Consider the following 19,525-nt stretch of genomic DNA (forward strand, 5'->3'; position numbering starts at 1 on the left):
TAAGTTAAATTATAGAAAACTTCCTGGCGTAATAACAGCTACCAGTGCATAGATGCATCAGTACAGGAGCAGTATCAATGCATATTTGGTTACAAAAAAATCCCAGCTTACTAACAATGGCTGGAGAAGTACTTCAGCTGTTATGGTTTCTCCACAAGTTTTAAGTTACTTTCTAAACACCTAGATATTTTAGTGGAATACAGAGAAGAATTCTGCTACACTCTTGAGATGAGTTAGTGACAACAGCAAAAACAGTAACTTCAGGGTATATCTCTCTCACAACAAGTTTTACACTGCATATAAGAACACCTATCATCCCTGCAACACTTTCTGTTCATACTAAACCACACAGTATCTTTTTGCCAATTCTTTTATCCATTACTTTTCTAGGTGCAAGGTTTTTAAACTACCCGGTTTGCTTCTTAGTTTACCTATGAAGGATTTCAAAGAGCTAATGAATTTGAGCAAAAGGTTAAAAAATTGCTTTTTGCTCAAAGTCACAGGCAAAAGGGGAAGATTGGCACTGGGCATGATTTAGCCAGGTTGAGCACCAGGCTCAGCACAGTACAGTAGGTGAGTGAATGAACCATGTGATTCCAGTTTTTGTGTGGCTTTAGAAGTGAGAAAAAACCAGGTTTAGCCAAACCTGAAATGACGTTTGCATAATCAGCCTGAGATAACTGATAGATTCAACCCTCAGGGCAATTTTTCCTGGCTTCTGGTAAAGCCAGTCAGTCAGAAACGGTCTGAAACCATGCACATGGTGCTGTGGGGCAGGCGCACATCCCCAGTGTGCTGCTGGCTGAGGTTATTAGGTTAATTACACAACCACGTGAGTACAGCCCTGCTGGTCTGAGCTCTGAATTATATGGAGGAGAACTGAAGAAGCCATGAGAGAAACAGGAACTGGTCATTCCTGACCTAAAAAGACCTTTTGGGGTTATTCTGTTCAAAGAAAAAAAAGTTAAGGAAAAGAAGCCTAGTTCCTTAGCTGAAAAGTTGCCAGCCAGAACACAGCAAAGGGATGTCATCATTTGTTTCACGCAAATTCTCACTGCTGCTACCAAGCACACAAAGTGCTTAGTCCTATTTCTCTTCAAATCAACAGAAAAATGAAAAACATTACTGTTTGTGTCAGTTCACAGCCAAGCTTACCATCTATCACAGTTTTAGCATTGCACCACCAGAGGTAGAGGTTGTATTTTTGAGAACGGTTAAGTGGGGGAATGGCAAAGAAGGCAGTCAAAAGCAAACTTCACAGATTAACAATTCAAATGTTGAAAGCCAGCCACATACAAGGATGTCATTTTTACTGAGTGAATTGTTTTGTTCCTATGACAGACCTTCACTCACTTGAATGGAAATAGCTGTACTCTACATCTAGTACTACTGAACTGCCAGCTGTGTTCAGGAGATATTTATAACCATTAATGCTGCAGATGGAAGGTGAGTTTTAATGTATCATAGTTACTCCTCTGGCTGGAGCTCTGTCTGACAGCTGGAATTGAATTGCAGAAAGCTCAATATATCTCTCCATCGTTTTCACTCTTTCCTTTGCATGTAACCATCCCTTCCAAGCTTGCTTCTGTTTTCTGGCTTGCCTTATTGCTCCCGCCTCGTCTCGGCAGCAAGCCAAGTTAGTGTGGAGCTGCCTTTCCCAGTGCTCACCCCACTGCCTGCTTGGGCTGGGGATCAGAGGGACCCCTCGGAGCTCCCGTGTGGGACGTGCCAGGAGGGTCGAACCTCACGTGGGACCAAACCTCACCGCCAGGCACTTGGCCGCCGGCCCCGTTCTCGTTGCAGCCGGCAGACCCCTGAGGCCCCAAACCACAGCCCCCTGCGCCTGCCCACCTCGGTTTCTGCCGGGAGCTGCTGGTGGGGGCTGTAAGGGTCACTTTTCTTTCTGCAGGAGGGTGCCAGGCGGGGCGAGGGGCTCCCCTCCACTCCGTATGTTGTGACAAACCACGACCCCTCAAGCACCCCTGCCTTCCCCTGTCCTTCATCGGCACGCCCCGTGCAGCCCGGGGAAGCACACCGAGCCCTGCCACTGCACAGCGCCCCGCAACAAGGCCGGGGGACCCGCGCCTGTGCCCGGTGCAGCGTCCGAGAGAGCCCTTGGCCGCGCACAAAGAGAGAGCGAGCCAGACACGGGAGTATCGCCCGCCCCCGCGGCGGGCAGCGCTGGATGCACACACACGCACCCCCCGCACTCGCATCCACACGCACGGTGCGGCCGGCGGGTCACGTACCTGCAGGTGCCTGTCCGCGGGAGCGCGGGGCGGGGAGCCGTGCTATATCGCCCGTATTGCATGGGGGGGATGAGGCCGATATTGTTCGGGGGTTGGGGCGGGGGGGCTGCTCTGCTCCCTCCGCCCTCTTCCTCCTCCTCCTCCTCCTTCCCGCAGTGTGTGTGGGGGTGTGTGGTACTCCGCGCCAGAGGAGGCAGCGGCGGGCTCCGGCTCCTGTCAGCCACCGGAAACCGGCGCCCGGTTCCCCGCACCGCAGGAAGTGTGCAATGGCACAACCGCACACCGGCCCGGACTGGCAGCGCACCGCAGGCTGTGTGCCATGGCACACCGCACACACACCGCACACGCACAGCACCGCAGGCCGTGTGCCATGGCACACTTGCACACACAGAGCACCGCACAGCACTGCAGGCTGTGTGCCATGGCACACCGCACACACACCGCACACACACCGCACCGCGGGCCGTGTGCCATGGCACACCGCACACGCACAGCACCGCACAGCACTGCAGGCTGTGTGCCATGGCACACCGCACACACACCGCACACGCACAGCACCGCAGGCCGTGTGCTATGGCACACTGCACACACAGAGCACCGCACAGCACTGCAGGCTGTGTGCCATGGCACACCGCACACGCACAGCACCGCACACTGCTGTGCCATGGCACACCGCACACACACCGCGCACGCACAGCACCGCAGGCCGTGTGCCATGGCACACCACACACTGCACACCGCACACGCACAGCACTGCAGGCTCTGTTCCATGGCGCACTGCACACACACAGCACCGCAGGCTGGGTGCCATGGCACACTGCACACACAGCACTGCACAACACCGCAGGCAGTGTGCCATGGCACACCACACACACACATGCACCACGTTGGGTGGCACAGCCCAGTCTGGGCACAGCACAGGACCCTGAGGGACACCCAAGGGACGCCTGTCTCTCCTGAGGGACTGAGGGGGAGCAGAGAGGGGATCACTGTGACCCCTCTGCAGGGAAACAGGCAACAGGATCTGCATTCCCTGCATTGCCATGGGCAGGAGTGAAAACAAGAAGAGATGCATGCATGTGAAACCTGGATGTTGCACTAAGAAACACCTTCTCAGCTGACATAAAATAATGTAATTCTCATTATTCTGGTGGAAGTCTCCTGATTTGCAGCACCTCACCTACTCAATTTGAGTATGTCCAAACAGCTACTACTCTGTTGTTTTGTGCAGATATAGAAACATGAGATTTACGGTTACTCTTTTTTTATTTGGTATCTGCCACGACCTGTTAATTTTATGTGGACTATGTACATATGCATGCACACATCTGTACACACACTGTGCCCATGTGTAAGACAATAAAAACTGCAATTTGTGTGTTGTGAAAACTTTCTTAATTTGCTTGCAGCTAGAGACCCTATCAGCAACATTGCTCATATTTTTTTTTTTGCAGTTAATCACAGGAGGGCTCATTGTGTGCTTATAGCATTTTCTCTGGGTGTTGGTTCTCCCACAGTGAGCAAAGCACATGCCAAAGCAAACTTTGCTCATCTCCTCAGTTGGACTTTTTTTACCCTGCATCATTCCAGAAGGAGAGAGGCCTGGCTATCAGCCTTCTAAACCGGCTGCTTCATGGCCCAGAGGTTTTCTTTCCTCATCATCCTTATGCCAACATTTGCAAAACTTGAATGGGCTAACACATGCTTACTAGCTACGATGGCAACAATGCTTACACCAGAGTAAAATGGAGGCAATCTGGAAGTGTATTCATGCCAAAAGTAACGCTCTTTCCAGATTTGCTTGTGAGGTGGCAGGGGAGTTTGGTAGCAGCATTAACCTTGCCTAGGGAAGATTACCATCTCTTCTGCTAGTGTTATTTTCAGTAGGTTGTCATGCTCATCGTGCTGCAATCAGCAGAGGTCTACAATACTTAATTATTTAAGATTTCAGTAGTAGATTCCTAAAGACGAAGAACCCTAACAGAAGAACTAATTATTCCAGGGAGAGGAGAGAGAGTTTGCCTCCATCCGTCACGATCAAATACATGACACCCTGCTTTCACATCTTGCTTTTAAAATAGGGACCCGTAGTCAAAGCACTGGCAACATTAAGAAAAAGACCACAACGTTCCTGGACTCTGCTGTGCCCACAAAATCCTTGCAGGGACAGGAATGATCTGATTTTCAGAAATATGCCCCCACAGTACTGTACAGGCCATCACACACTCCTCGTGGGTCAGAGGCTGCATGGGTTGTACTGGTTGAAACCAGTGTCCTGTTTGCTTCTAAGATGGGCCTGTTCAGCTGTCTTTTCAAGACCAAATAGTTACACTTTCACTAACAACAATAAGGAATTCCTGAAGAGGAGGACTGCCTTCCAAACAAACACTCTTCATCTCTGGAAGCCTTATAATCAAGCTCACATAATCTTCAGTCAGGAAACATAAGGGGCTTGCTCTTCACTGTTGACCTTCAGTCTTGATCACTCATTTGCATTCTTTTTCTTTGTTCTTCTCTACTTCTCTCATGCTCTTCAATGGCCACAGGACAAAGCCTCTCTCCTCCTCCAACCTTCTGCCCCTCTTTCTTCTCCTTCCTTACTTCTTCGTTCTTAGGAGCAGCCACAGGTCACATCACATGCTGTCGAAGAGCTCAGTTAAGCTTAGTACAGCGTCACCAGCACCTCAGCACAGAATTGTAGTTCTGGATGAGCTTGTTTTAGCTCACTGCCTGTGTTAGTGATTGCACTGGGAGGGCAGCAATTGTGTGCACTGGTGTTCCCAAGCAAGAAAACAAGGTTTTCTCCGGGAAGGAAAGCTGCTGCTATTGACCCAACAGGACTGTGCCAGCTGCTGCAGGGTGGACAGACACAGAGACTGTTCTGCCTCTGCAAAGCCAAGAGACTGCTGTGGTGAGGAGTTTTTGCTGGCCATTTCTCCTCCTATTCATCACTTGGAATAAAACACAACCAGACAGACATCTGACTTGGTTGGTGTGGACATCTGCTGGAGGTGCTGACCTTTCATAGATGGTCCACATGTCCAGGTAAGGCAGCAGGGTACTGTCATTAATGCAGTGGGTTGAGGAAGAAGATGTATCACATCCTCATCCCAGAACTAGCATGGATTTTATTCTGTGACCTCTGACAATTTACTAACCCATGTGCCATGACCCTTCATCAACCATAGCAGGCTGTGTGGCAAGGGTGAATTGTCTCACTCCAGATGCCAGTGCCAGGAAAGCTAGGGCTTATGGTGCTCAGTGGAAGCTCATGCTCTCCCCTCCAGTACTCCTGGGCAGCCTGCCATCCCATTAACACTCGTGCCACCAGCAGACCAAAAACAATGGGCAAAAGCAAAAGCATCCCAGATCCCGCATGAACTGATCCTTCTGCAGAGAAATGCTGGCTGTGAAATAGGATGTACAAGCTGCCAAACAGGAAGGAGAGGAATAACCATCCTCCTGTTTGGGAACACCTGACTGTCTGCTTGAAGAGAGGCCCAAAGCTCCTGGCAAGTGACAGCAGCATCACAGCAGAGATGATACCACCTCACAGAAAATGTGCAGGCACCAAGTGACCACATGGCTTTGTTGTGAACTGCTCAGCTTCCCCAGCATCACTCCAGCACCACATTGGTCAAGCAGAAACAGAGCAAAGCTTGGCTTTTCCTAGGGATGTCCTCCATGAGATAAGATGTGCACCAACTCGGTCTGGGCTGGTTCCTCTTTTGTTCAGGACTGACAGGTGGGCTGGATTCTGCTGAGTGGTTTGTTTCTGCTGCCCAGCTCTGCCCTTCCTTTGATTCAGGCAGCAAGGAAGCTGAGCCGCACCCCCGCAGTCTGTGCCCTGGCCATGCCTGCTTCCTCCTGCCCAGCTGAGTAGGATGTGCCAGCACCCACACAGACTCTCCCTCAGCCCCCACCACCAGTCATGAGCCTGACCTGGCATGCCAGAAGCTTTGCCAGCTGAAACACAAAGGTGAAACACTACTCCATGTGAAACCCCCCAGCCCTCACAGCAGGAGGAAAGCTGGCCCAGGAAGAAGACAGATGCAATCAGAAAATACTTCCAATTTTAGCAGAAAGCTGGCCGTACACGAAGGACCTTCCACTAGAGGAGTTGGGATGAGAAGGAAAAATGAGAAAGGCCAAGAATGGTCTGTTTTATCAGCTGTAGGTTTGAAATCAGAACTGATTTTGTCACAGGAAGAAGGGCAGGATCAGGCCACTGCCACAACAGGCTTTTTTTTTGCAGCAATTCCCCACACAGACTGATTAGCACGTCTGCTCCAAGGGCTGCTCATCATGCCTAGAACCAGCCGGACACAGATCATGAACTAGTTTTTACAGGTGTGTTTCTCAGAGGAACACGTGCCCAACAAAACTAGCTCCTGCTGTACAAAAAGTTAAGCTGGAACCACTTATGAGTCAGAAAAATTTCCTGGCACAACAATTATCTTCTTGAAAAAGGTAGCCCCTTGAAAAAGCAGTAGGAGTTAAAAGATTCATCTTCCTTTCTAGACTTCATTTGCCATGGTCCAAGCAAGATTTTACTCCATCATTTAGCTGGAACATGATGAGAGTAGTATCCGTAAGGTCCCAGAAAGTCCTAGAAGAGCTCAGGGCCCAGCCAAACCTTGTGGTGTCCTACAGTGCCTCTTCCTCCTCTGTAACATTGTGAGGGAAGCAGCAGACAACCTTACAACATGCAGGCAGACAGCTGGTTCTTCACTGAGGCTTCCTCTACCTCAACATCTATTGCAAATGAGCAAAAAATCAAAAATCTGGGGAGTCAGCTTCCCATCCTAAGAGTCTGTGTGTCAGTCTGGAATACTGCAGTTCCCTCTCAGAGAATTAAGCATGAGCTAGACCCACCTGACTGACACACTTCTCTAGGTGAAAGGGCTTGGTGAGAAACAGGTCAATATTAATGGGCTGGCTCCCTCCTGGGACATCAGTGCTCCTGAAAGGCAGAGCAACAGGTGGGTCTGTGGGGCAGTGCAGCTTACAAACAGCCAGCTGTGACAACTCAAGGTCAGTGACAGAAGGTGGGTGCCAGTTTCCTCCATGACTGCAGGAAGACAAATGCAGAGAACTGGTGTGACGAGTGGAGCTGGGGTATTACAACACACACCTGAGACACTGGTGGTTAGTAAATAACGAATCCTTCTCTCATGACTGTGCAGAGGGCTTTGTATCCCTGTGTTTTCAGTAGCAACGTAGCAGACCTGCACTGGTGTAGGCAGGGTCAGAATGAAAGACATTAAGTGCCTCTTTGGACACCAGCTTTCTGGTACTAAACTGGTATGGTGCTATTGGGAAGTTCCTTTGAAAATTGCAAATAAATATGGAAGTGATTAAGTTGCTTGTCTGTTGTTGTTTTTGGAGGTTTCCTGTACAAAACACTGGAACTGTAATGTTTGAAAAGCAAATTCATTTACTAAGGCAAGGCAGTATCAGAACATGATCCATTTGTTTAAGAGTGGTCCTTAAAGAGGAAGATCAAGCACACCTCACACCCCACAGCTTCTCTTTAGGTAAGGAAAGGTTTTAAAAACAAAATCTGTGAAGTATCATTTCTGCATTCCTGGAACATCTGTATTTAAATACACACAATATTTCAAAGCAGAGCACTGCTGGTTAATTTGCCCTTCACTTACCTGCCAGTCCAAAACTTACTTTATGGGGGCACTACATGATGCCCTAATCATGATGCCCATGATTTCATCACTTTTGAAGAAGATTTCAGAGCAAACTCACTTTTAGTAGACCATGGTCCTTCAGCTCTGCTGGTCACTTACCACAGCATCTAGGTGCACCCTGCTCAGCAGTATTTAAACACTTGTAATCCTGCTTTTAACACTGACCCGATATCCCTGCTCCATCAGTCAGAAACAAGGGCACTACAAGAATCCGCAAGAGAGGAAGGCATTCCTCATTCTGGGACACTAATGGGACACAAGCCCTCAGCCTGATTCAAACAGGAAAGCTTGAGGAGAGTGGTCTTCTGCTCCAGCCACCTGGATTGCTGGCAATCCCTCCACTGGACTCCTAGGATATGTGTTGCAAATACTGCTCTGCCTGACCAGGGCAGGTCAGACTTACCCAGGTGCAGGAGCAGGCATTTTTCCGGTCATGTAGGTAACACCAGGCTGAATTAAAAGGGGTGATCAGGCAAGGAGTGCCCTGAGCTTGTTTCTAAAGTAGAAGGTTGTGGGACAACCTGAGGAGCAGGGATTCACCTATCACAGTGTATTGCAAAGGTTTTGTCTTTTTCCAGTAATCACTGAATTACCAGAAAACTCCTACCTTTCTCAAACTCCCTTCGGAGGTTCAACACCTAGCCTATAGCACAAATGAGGGCATGCTCATTTTCCTTTTGAGATCCTGAAGGAACGTGGGGGAGTAAGTACCAGTACTAAAGACCACCCAACTCACAGTCACTGGATTTGTTATGACTGGAGTTATTAATCAACTCTAAAAACCAGCACAACAAAATACCTAACTTCAGGTCAGGGCTACGATTAAAGTGAGTTAGAGTGTGATCAGTGAGTTAGATGAAGATCAGTCCACAAGGTGCCTTTGGAAATTCTATACTGTTTCACGAGAGGCTTGAAACGCCCTTGAGAATCCAGTCTGTGTGTATTCAGAGTTATGACCATACAACTTTGTTTTGTATTAAATTCCTGTGGGTTTTGGTGGAATAGGATATATTTCTAGCAACAGCAGGTGAGTGTCAGCTCTTGGATGAAATATACAGGTAAAGAAGAGCAATTTAAACAAAAGCCCGAATAATTAGTATTGGAAAAGTGTGTAATAAGAGCTCAACAGGAAATCCACTTGAAAGCAAACAGGAGACTTGGCACTACAACTGTGTGCTAATTATATGAGACAGATTTGTCTGAACATACAGTGTGTAGTTTCTCCATATAAGATAAGGACACTGGGCTTTTTCTGTCTAAGAAACCATGATGCTTTGGTCTCCAGTCTGTGGCCTCAAGTTATTACCTAATGTTTACCTTTAAAACACAGAGAGTGGATTTAAAACATAACCGGATCATGCTCTTCACCCACCCACACTGCTAGCTGTGAGTTCCTGGGCTCAGTCCCCCCAAAAGGGGGTGGCTCTGTGCAAATGGCATATGAAGGCTGTAGCAGACCCACAGTTGGAACATCAATGCTAGGCTGTGAGGGCTGAACTCCTGTTTTACAGGGTGCCTTAAGGAGCTCACAGTGCAAACGCAAGAAGACAGAGAGTGGGGAAATCTTTGCAATGACAGAACTGGAATTATGCGGGAGCTGAGTTGTGGCTCTACCACAGAAATCCTGGAGCTATTTCCAGCCTTTCTTGCAATTGCCCACCTGTAACAGGCTGACAACATAGTCTCCTATGTGTGTCTTTGGGAGGCCCTCATTTTCTTCAAAGAGAAGAAAATAATAGCAGAGAAGTTTGTAAATACGAATATAGGGCATTATTTACTTAGGATAGCTGGCTGTCACAGGAGCATTTATTCCTCTGGGAAAAAAAACAAAAAAAAAAAAACAAACAAAAAAAAAAAAAAACCCACAAAAACCCAACTGAGCCAGTGTTTCCTCCCAAGGTTTCTGGGTTCAGGCAACCATGGTATTATTTTCTTCCCTCCCTTTTTGGCCTGGTAAATTTCAAAGTTTGAGAGACCTGTTTCAGTGAATAGATGTGACCTAGACACTGCTTTTACAGTAAAGTCTGGATCTCAAAATTCCCCTCTATCATATTCAGTTATTTAGTATAAATAGTAAGGTATGAATAAAGAAATAGCTGACAACATCCTTCTGGAGAAAATATTACAAATAGTATGAAATATGTTTCTTGGTGAAAAAGATCCATCACACTGATTTTCTGTTATTTGTTCACCCAATACTACATCTCACGCAAACTCACAATCAAAGTTGTGACAAAGATCATGACTGAAAATAATGGTGTTGTACTTATCCCCCACCCTGCTAAAACTTTAACCACTGATGAAAAGGTCTGCTTTCAGAGTTGTTGCTCACGCCATGCGACTCCTATGACTGGGAGAAAGTGAAAACAGGTAAACAAGCTCAAAATTGCTGCTCACATTTAAGAAATTTGATAGAACCCACTTTTCCTTCATTGCTTCATTTTCTAGTGAGGTAACCATAAAGCTTGAGTTTAACCATGTCATGCCAAGAGAGTGTGCACATTTTTCTGCCTCCTTGGTTGTTAGGTTCTAATGTGCAGGCGGCTTCCCAGTCACACCTTGTGATCACAATTTCATTGCAAAAGCTGTCTTTTAGCACTGAGCAGCAACTGGCAGACGTATCAATTGCTGCACACAGACATGCACAAGTGATGTCATCTTTGCAATGCCAAGTGCTTTCTATGCCCCTTAAGGGCCCAGCAATCACTTGCAGCCCTGCAGCCTTTGACCCAAGCTGCTGTGTCAGTATTTCCCCCTTCTCCTTCCTGTGCCATTGCCTTGGCCTTCCACTTGCAAATCTCAGTAGATTCTCATAGAAAGCAATTGCTCAGTGTTATGGTTTGGGCCTGGCAAAGCCAGAGCCCCATGGGTACACCTTCTCCCCAGTGTCTGCTGTGAGATGTGACCAGGAATAAGCAAAGCAGGCTCCAAACTTAACATAAAGAAAATTTTATTAACTAAGCTACACACAAACAATTACTAAACTACACACAAAAGAAAAAAAAACCAAGGAAAATGAAAACCTCACAAAAACACTCTCCTCCTCCTCCCCCCTAAATTCCCAATACAATACATCCTCCAAAATCACCAATTCTAGGTCCAACACCACCCTTCAGATTGCTCAGACTTTCAGCTCCTCAAGAGGAGAGGGAGTCCTTCCGTGTGTCGTGGTGGCCTCTTCCGTCCTTGTTCCGGTGCTCTCACCACCGAACAGGGATCAGGGCTGCTTCCAGGGTCGTCTTTTTTTAAGGATGCTTTGTCCAGTTCCAGAAAAACACAGTATCTCACCTTCTCACCTTTGGGACATCCGTCCCCCCCATATTTTATATACCCCCTGGGGCCGAGGGGTACCCACACTGAATCTTCTCTGGCACTGGGACATTTCTCCCCCTGGACTCAGTCTCTGTATCTCACGGAAACATAGCTCTGTCCATGGCTACACAAAAGAGTCCAGCAAAAAATGCCACTCCATCTTCTCCCTTCTTTCAACATCTCTCACTCTCTCTCTCTCCAGTCCAGACCCCCATCACTGGTTCATTTCCTTCGTCCTCCTCCACTCTTATCACACGTCTAGGAAGGGTTAATGTTCTGTAGGGTTTTCATTGTCCAAAAGGGGTTAAAAACTCCTCCAGGCGTCTGGACTCCTGGCTGCACCCCCCCCCCATCTCCTCAGCTGGGCTGCCTGCTGCCAGCACATATTTACTGAATTTCAAGGTAACGACACAGGCTGCACTCTCTCTCTCTCTCTCTCTCTCTCTGTCTCCGGGGGGGGGGGGGGAGGAAGGCTGTCCGATGTCTCTTGGGGCTCTTCCTCCACCCTTCCATCCTCCAGGGCCTCCTCACTCCCATGTCTGTCCAGGCCCAGGCCTACCGCATGGCTGCCCCTCCCCCGCCCAGCGGCAGCGGCTGAACGGGGGACAGCTCCGACCTCCCTCCCTCGAAGTCCCAAGAGAGCCTCCCAGCGCCGAAGCTCTGCTTTTAACCCCTGGGTGTTCTCGGAGGTGTGTCCTAAAACCCACTGGCTACCCCAGGTGCCAATATCAAAATCCAAGCACCCATTGGTTTGACCACAACATCCCAGAATTCCCACTTCTTTCTGGTCAAACCACCACACTCAGAGTCCAATAATCTCATCTTTCTTCCCCTTGGGTTTCCTATCTGTTTTGTAATTTCAGTTTGTATTAAGGGGAAAAGCAAGAGTTAGCAAATAGAACAGTAGATAATAATCATGTAAATAACCCGTAAGCATTACCAACCATAAATATGCACAAATGGAGTGACTGACACACACCACCTGTGACTGCTTAAATGTGATCCTGTCAGCACTGACAGCATCATATACAGGAACAACCAAGCGGTAGCTTGGCTGGCTCCTAATGCCAAGAGCAGAGTTGACAGAGGAGAAAGCCTGACAACAATAATTATAGTCACTTTCCTCATCTTCACTGCTTGCTGACTCTGGAAAGGACTCTCTTCTGGGGGCCACATTGCTTCATTACTTGGCTGGATACTTGTCTGGCACTTCCTTTTCTTTCTGTTCTTTTTCCCCTACAGTAACTTCAAGTTGAAGTCTGGACCACACTGATAAAATTCTGTGCAGGTAAACCTGTCTCAAGAGGTGTGATGATACTCTCTCCAGACAGCTGGCAAAGTCTTCTTCTTAGCCCCTAGTAGAAATGGTGGGAAGCAGAGCTACAGGCCACCCCAGGAAAAGGTACTGTCTCTATGTATTATTGCTTGCGCTATTTAGTCAATTAGAGCTTAACTTTGCTATACAAAGCACCATCTTATTCTAGGACAGAATGATGCATAGAACTAATTAAGCAAGACACCATTATACAGACTATATGGATTACATAGACATTATATGGACATTATATGAAGATTCACTGGGTTTGATTTTTATCATTCATTTGATTTTAAGCATTCAGGCTAACACTCTTCCAAACCAAGTCTCTCCCCAAAATATTACTCTCACTGATTATTTCAGTGGTTCAAATAAATATGACAATTACTGGTGCTCTGTCATCTAGAAGTACACACCTTACACCTCATTCCTGCTCTGGAGCAAGAACTTTATACCAGGAATGAGGGAAGGAAGGTAAGACGATGCAAGGCACAGACACGGATTTTTAAGCTGCTGCAACCTGCTTATCTCACCCTATCCCACATGTGACGCGTGCTTTAAGCAGAAAAAGATCATGGTGCACCTTGGCGAGCCTAGCCCCTAAGCAAGCCTGCGGCAGGCCGGGCAGCAGGGCGAGGTGCCCAAGGCAGCCCCGCTGCGGTGTGCTGCCTGCTCCCTCTGCTGGCACGGCCTGCTCGCAGCCCCGGCGGAGACCTGCAACTACTGAGCCGGTGGAAGACGTCTCAACAGAGCCTTTGAACACACCAGGGTCACATTACCTTTGCAGTACGACGAGCCATCAGTCCTGCTCACCAGTGTCAGCAGCCTGCAGATCGTGTCTCTCTTATGCACGTCCTGGAGCCTTTCTCTCCATTCATCATCACCCAAAAAACCTGTAACTTTCTCTCCAGTTACTCACAGTAGCAAAACAATTACAAGTTTTTTAGTAATTTCATTTTTATGGGCCTCCAAATCTGTGAAGTGAGCAATAGAATAAAAAGAAACACTTTTGACCTCATGCAAAAATCCTTTGCAGAAGACAAACAGCTGCAATAATTCCTCTACTATAGCATCCATTGTAGGTCTTGTCCTAAGAGTGCACAGTGGACCTTTTCAATATCTCAAGATCATTAGCCTTTTAAAATAACATCTGATAGGGATGGTCAATTCATACAAGCTTTGTGAAACTAGTACAGGGCAGAAAAATACTGTTTGACCCCAGTGAGAGGAAAAGTTAGTGCTGACTTCAGCTCTTACAGGAAATATGCTGTGCATCCCCTAATCATTGGATAAGAACTCATATCTCCTTAGATATCAGAGAAAACATGATAAGAAATAAAGGTCTCTTAGGCTTGCATCTCACAGTGACACAGGACAGTCTGCAGTCAGAAAAAAATAAAGAAGTGAAAATTAAAAAATCTGTTCTTGAAACACCGGAATTTTGGGACATAATTGTTTTTTGAAGCTTTACAGAAAGTTATTTTAAAAAGCCATTTTTGCTCTTGGGTATTATAATCAACTTGAGTTGTGATTTCTTTAGCAATTACAAAGTCTATTATCTTAAGCTGCATCAGCAAAAAATGAGGACTGGTGTTTTAAAATAGCATTGTAGTTACATAAGAAAGACCAGTATTCTGCTAGTGTTCAAAATTCAACTATAGCAGCATCTTTTCCAGACTCAGTGTTAGGATCATATCACCTTTAATACTAGAATTTCCTGGCATGAAAGCCATGAATAGCTTTAGCTTATCTAAAATGAAAAAACAGAACCATCAGAAAATTAGAATGATCTGGATAGAGGCCATGCACAGGAAACAGTAATATCCCTAGAGTAGGGTTTTTGAGTGAATTTAGAAATTCTGTTTTGGAATATACTTCCTAGTTTTATCCACGTGGTAAAAATGCTAAATCAGAATCTGTGATTAAATCCCACACACTTCCAATATCTGAATCTAACAAAGAATTTCTGTATATCTGTATCTAAAGCTATTTTACAATATTGAATCACTTTGCAGTAAAGGAGGAGGTGGATTAATTGAAGTAGAATTTACTTTTCAAGTCATCTGTAAAAACATTTCTGAGGACTTGATTACAATTATTAACTTAATGGATAACTTTTTTTTTCATTATTAATCTGTTCTCTTCTGACTCCATTTTGAAGTGTGTTAAAAAAGGTTTTGAGCTGTTTTGAATAGTGATACTTGTGGAAATCACACTTAAAAAGAAGTGTAGCATTTTTAACATTATGAAAGTTCTGACATTGTCTTCTGTCCAACACTACTTAATCAGTAAATACATTCTCTGGAATGAGAAAACACTCCTGCAAGAGGAGCAAATTACATCAGATGCAATATCCTGTTACTTAATGAAATTATTAGATTATGACTGATTTAACTAAGAAAAGACCATATGGCTCCAATCTCTCAGGGGAGATGAAACAAATCAGGTTATTTTCCTACCAGCTCTTCCTGGTACGAGCAGGGCACATTTAGGAGACGCTGCTCAGACGTGCAGAGCACAAGCCCAATGCATTGACTGGTTCTCTCTGAAGATACACTGGCTGCTAAAATGTCGGTACCTGGTTAATAAAAGCAGTGTAACTTTTTGCACTCTTCCTGTTCACAGGATGCAGGAGTGCAGAAAAATCCAAGCAGTTCTTGCCTGCACTCTCCCCAGAGCCACAAAAAGCTGAAAGCTCCTCCAATCCCAGATCACAGAGCGAGAAGCCTCTCTACTCCCCTGTCAGCAGAGGCTTTTCTGGGACAGCTTTTCTGGCTCTCCCGGTACCTGTGGCCCTCGACAAAGGCCTTTGTCCCTCACCTGTGAACATCTTCACAAAGTCGGCACTCGACATGCTCATGACCACATCAGCTGTCACGGGAGCCTTTCCGAAGCCAGCGCTCCCACCCTTGGTCTTCAGGTCAATATACCAAGTGCCTCCACCATCGCCTGGACAGAGAGCGAAGCGCGGTGAGAAGGCAGCAAAGCAAGCGCTGCCGTGCCCTCCCTCTCTGTCGCCCCGCCAGACGCCCGCGGCCTCGTGCGTTTGCAGCGGCTCCGTGGCAGCCCTCACGCTGGCGGGGCTCTGCAAGGAGTCACCTCTTGTCCCCCGTGACGCCCCAAGCGCCGCGGGCTGGGGCCGCGGGCAGGAGAGCCCAGAGGCCGCGCTCTGCTCCCAGAGCCGCCGGCAGCTGGCGCTTCTGCCGTGGCCCCGAGAGCGCCCCGAGCGCGGCCACAGCAGCGCCCGGGGCTGCTCCAGCGGGCCTGCGGCACCAGCGTCACAGGAACTGAACAGGAGCCCGCCTGCTTCGGGACCAGCTTCAAAGCGTTTCTGTCTGAAAACACCGGGACCTTTTGCCAGGCAAGGCTGCACAAGCGGTAGGCTTACCAGAGAGCTCAAACTGAAAGACACCCTGAGTACTTCTCACGTACTCCTCAGTCACTGCCCCTTGAATAACTCGGAACGTCTCTGCAACAGGACCCGATGGCATGGCTGCAGCAGATTCTGTCTTTGCCTTGGCCGCATCTGCTCCTTCCTGCTGGGATCTGCTTAATTTCTTCTCCTCTTTGAATGCCTGGGCAGCACCTCCAATAAATTAATTCTTCTGCAAAGGCTTCTAAACTGTAAATCATTTACTGCTTCTATTGCCAACTTTCAGAACTCTCTAAACATGGACAAAGGGTTTAGAAAGGAGATGTTTATTGTGCCCGAGATGCAAAGCAGATATTTTCCACAAATCAAGCCAATCAAGGATTAAAATGTGAGAGAATTCACACACTGAAATCTACATAAACCTGCCTATCTAATACACAGTTATCCCTGCCTACTGCATAATTGCTTAATTTGTGCAACCCTATGCAGTGTCACTGCACCTGCGTAGGCCTCCTCGGGGGTCTCTAGTGGTCCCTGCTGGTCGTTTGGGGAGATGTCCCCTACTCAGACCCCAGCAAAGTTCAGTTCGGGACGTGCAGAACTTCAGGTTGAGTGTCCAAGAAGATGTCATCTTCTCAGACAATTGCCAGGCAAGTCATAAAATACAAAAGCTTTCCATAAACATAGAGCAACATCTGCTTAACCCACCTGATAACATCATTTTGCATTTAAAAGAGGGGTTAAAGGAGAGAATGATACCATCAACTTCCATCTGGATCAGAGATCAAAGGAAGGGACAGGGAATTCTGTTTCAAGACTCAGAGCTAAAGATCTAGAGAATTCTACATAAAATACAGAGAATTCTGTTTAAGCACATCAACTTGAACAGCATTTTACTTTATCCCAGTGAACATGCACATTTAACACTAAAGAAAAGCTCTTCCAATAAAGGAAAGCTTTAGCAATTTACAAAGCCAATCAAGCAGAAGAGCCCCTTAAAATGCTGTTGAAAGTCTCTTAGGTATCCTCAATATCAAAAATACTTAGGTCTGTTCTGTGAATGCCTACAGAATAACCAACACTAGGAGCCCAAGGAACTAACACCATCTGTCCCTGGCAGAACAGTCCTAGAGTGACCGGTCAAGGAGTATTTCCACCAGAAAGGAACACTTCCAAGCTTGCCTCCTCTGCTCTGGCCTTATCCCTATTTTGAAACTCCTATAAAAGCAGTTCAGCATTCTTAGTTGCCCTTCAGCTTGACATAAACCAATTCTGAAAGAGCAAAAGCAATGCTTTTCTGAAAAAAAACCCCAAAACATTTTTGCACACATGACGGTGTTTTCAGAGCCGATTGCGAGCCTGAAAGATCACCTCACTGTCGCCAGGACACTCGGGGCCCAGCTGACAGTGCTCGCTAGCACCTTGCTCGCCACCTCCTTCCGCACTGCCGCAGTTCCCCGGCCCTCCCGGGCTGCAGCCGGCTCAGCCCGGCCGGGGGCCCGCACGGAGGCGCAGCCGGCGCAGGGAGGCAGCGGCAGAGCCGAGAGCGCAGGGACAGCGGGCACAGCCGGGGCACGGCGGCCTTGCGCAAGGCAAAGGCCCATGGCCAACACCGACATTAAAGGAGTCGTTCTGAAAGGAAAGGGCGCTCCACGTTCTCCTGCGAGTAGCCGCGGGGTCAGCAGCCAACTCCGGGTGAATGCTGCACCATCGGAGGGAAGGGCACTTGGGAGAGCAGAGGGGTGTCCTCCCCCTGCCCCCCAGGACCGTGGGGTTTCTGCAGTGTAGAGAGCAGAGCACAGGACTGCAAGCACAGACACAAGGGTGCTCAGCCCATGGTAAACCCGTGTTTCCCTGCTCAGCACCTGAAGTGAGGCAGGGTGAGCTGAAACTCAGTGCTCAAGCCTTCCACCTTCTGCAGTGCCTGTTCAATGCCTTCTGCCCCTCATGCTTAAAAAAAGCCTTCCAGGAGGCAAACTGACCCTCCTGATACAGCAAAAAGCCCCATCACTTGAGTTCCCCTATTACATCCTGGAGAGAGAGAAAAAAAACCAAACCAGGAAACAAAACAAACACTCAAGGGGAAGATGGCTGAACCGTGATGCCCAGGTGTTTCTCCTGCAGGTGCCTGTGAACGTAGACGAAAGGCAGCTCTCTACACACAGACACTACGGCTCACTTCCATGGAGAACACCGCAGGCATGAGGCTTACAGCCTGGGTATGCCAAATGACCAACGCAGTCAAGCCGTGCATTGGTCATTTGGGCTGAGTGGCTGCAGGGAGAATGAAGGAAAAGCATGCCTGAAGATCTTAGCAAAGCACTATCACTTCCATCTGTGCTGGATGTCAGCCCTGGCAAAGCAGGTGGTATGGGAGATGTTATGGAGGTTACAAAGTGCTCAGACAGCCCCTGGCCCCTTTAGCCTGCTCTCACCTCAGTCATGCAGGAGTCTGCAGCCCTGCAACACTGTGAACTGCAGTGAAGGGAACCAACAACCACCATTATATTAATACACAGGCTAGTTCATCTGCTCAGGGCTCACTTTGATTTTTGTTGAAGTCAGTAAAACCATCTGTCACAATTCTTCCAGCAGGTTCAGATCTACCAGGTGATTTCCCCTTCTGCCATCAGCTCTCTGTGAAACCTGAAGCCTTCTCAAGGTGCTGCACAGAATCTCTGTGAGAGCTGAAGGAGGAAAGACAAGCCAAAGGTGGAACCTGGTGGAAGATTTGCTAACCACAGTAACAGGTGGTCAGCATGGCAAGCACGGGAGGAAGTCAGAGTCTTCACTGGGTAACAGAAGGAGGACAAGGAAAAGTTATACATGCAGGGCACAGAGGAGAGGGATGACCTTGAAGTTATTGTGAAATAAGAGAGGTACTAGTGGAAAGGATGAAGGACAGGATAGGTGTGGCTGGGTGAACAAAGACACAGGATCCTACTTCAGGCTATCTAATAAACCGGGAGTCACAAAATCATTAGAGTTGCAAGGGACTTTTGGAGATTATCTACTCCAACCGCCCTGTCAAGGCACAGTGACCTAGAGGAGATGACACAGCCCCCTAGGGCAGCCTGTTCCAGTGCTGTGCCACCCTCAACACAAAGAAGTTGTCATGTTTCAGTGGAATTCTTGTAGTTTAGTTTATGGCCACTGCTCCTTATTCTGTCTCTAGGCGCCACTGAAAAGAGTCTGGCACCACGGTCTTGGCATCCAGCTTAGAGATACGCATATGCATTAAGGAGATCCCCTCGCACTCATCTCTGGACTAACAGGCCCAGCTCCGGCAGTCTGCCCTCAGAAGAGAAGGGCTCCAGGCCCCAAATCGCCTTAGTGCTCCCCCACCTCACTGACTGCAGTATCTCCCTGTCTCTCTTGTCCTGAGGAGCCCCGAACTGGACACAGCACTCCAGAAGATGAGATGGAGGCAAAGCTCCAGTGATTTGAGTGCAATTGGCAGGAGACCAAAGCAAAGTTTCATACGACGGGAGAACGAAAGGATACGGAAAGCCGTCCAGATCCACTCTTCATCCCGCATAGGCCTTTCTCCAGTCTCAGGTGAGCTCGCAGCCCG

The 19,525-nt window shown here is 47.7% G+C and overlaps 1 protein-coding gene across 3 annotated transcripts; it reads right to left on the reverse strand.

Annotated features, from left to right (window-relative positions):
• Window positions 1-10,946: 10,946 nt before the first annotated feature.
• Window positions 10,947-16,217, reverse strand: LOC131571470 (hydroxysteroid dehydrogenase-like protein 2). 3 transcript variants are annotated; one of them, XR_009275947.1, is made up of 5 exons: window positions 15,967-16,217; window positions 15,399-15,527; window positions 15,038-15,156; window positions 13,358-13,552; window positions 10,947-12,618 (listed from the first exon to the last, which is right to left on the reverse strand). XR_009275947.1 is itself a non-coding variant. In XM_058824193.1 (4 exons), exons 1-4 carry the CDS (start codon window positions 16,067-16,069, stop codon window positions 13,511-13,513), a joined length of 393 nt encoding a protein of 130 aa, XP_058680176.1. In that variant the 5' UTR covers window positions 16,070-16,217; the 3' UTR covers window positions 13,347-13,510. The 3 variants fall into 3 exon arrangements, 2 of the variants coding, with proteins under 2 accessions (XP_058680177.1, XP_058680176.1); XM_058824193.1 differs by lacking the exon at window positions 10,947-12,618 and having other exon boundaries at window positions 13,347-13,552; XM_058824194.1 differs by lacking the exons at window positions 10,947-12,618; window positions 15,038-15,156 and having other exon boundaries at window positions 13,332-13,552.
• Between the last annotated feature and the right edge of the window lie 3,308 nt (window positions 16,218-19,525).

Source organism: Ammospiza caudacuta, chromosome Z, assembly GCF_027887145.1.
Source record: "Ammospiza caudacuta isolate bAmmCau1 chromosome Z, bAmmCau1.pri, whole genome shotgun sequence".
Lineage (NCBI taxonomy): Eukaryota > Metazoa > Chordata > Aves > Passeriformes > Passerellidae > Ammospiza > Ammospiza caudacuta.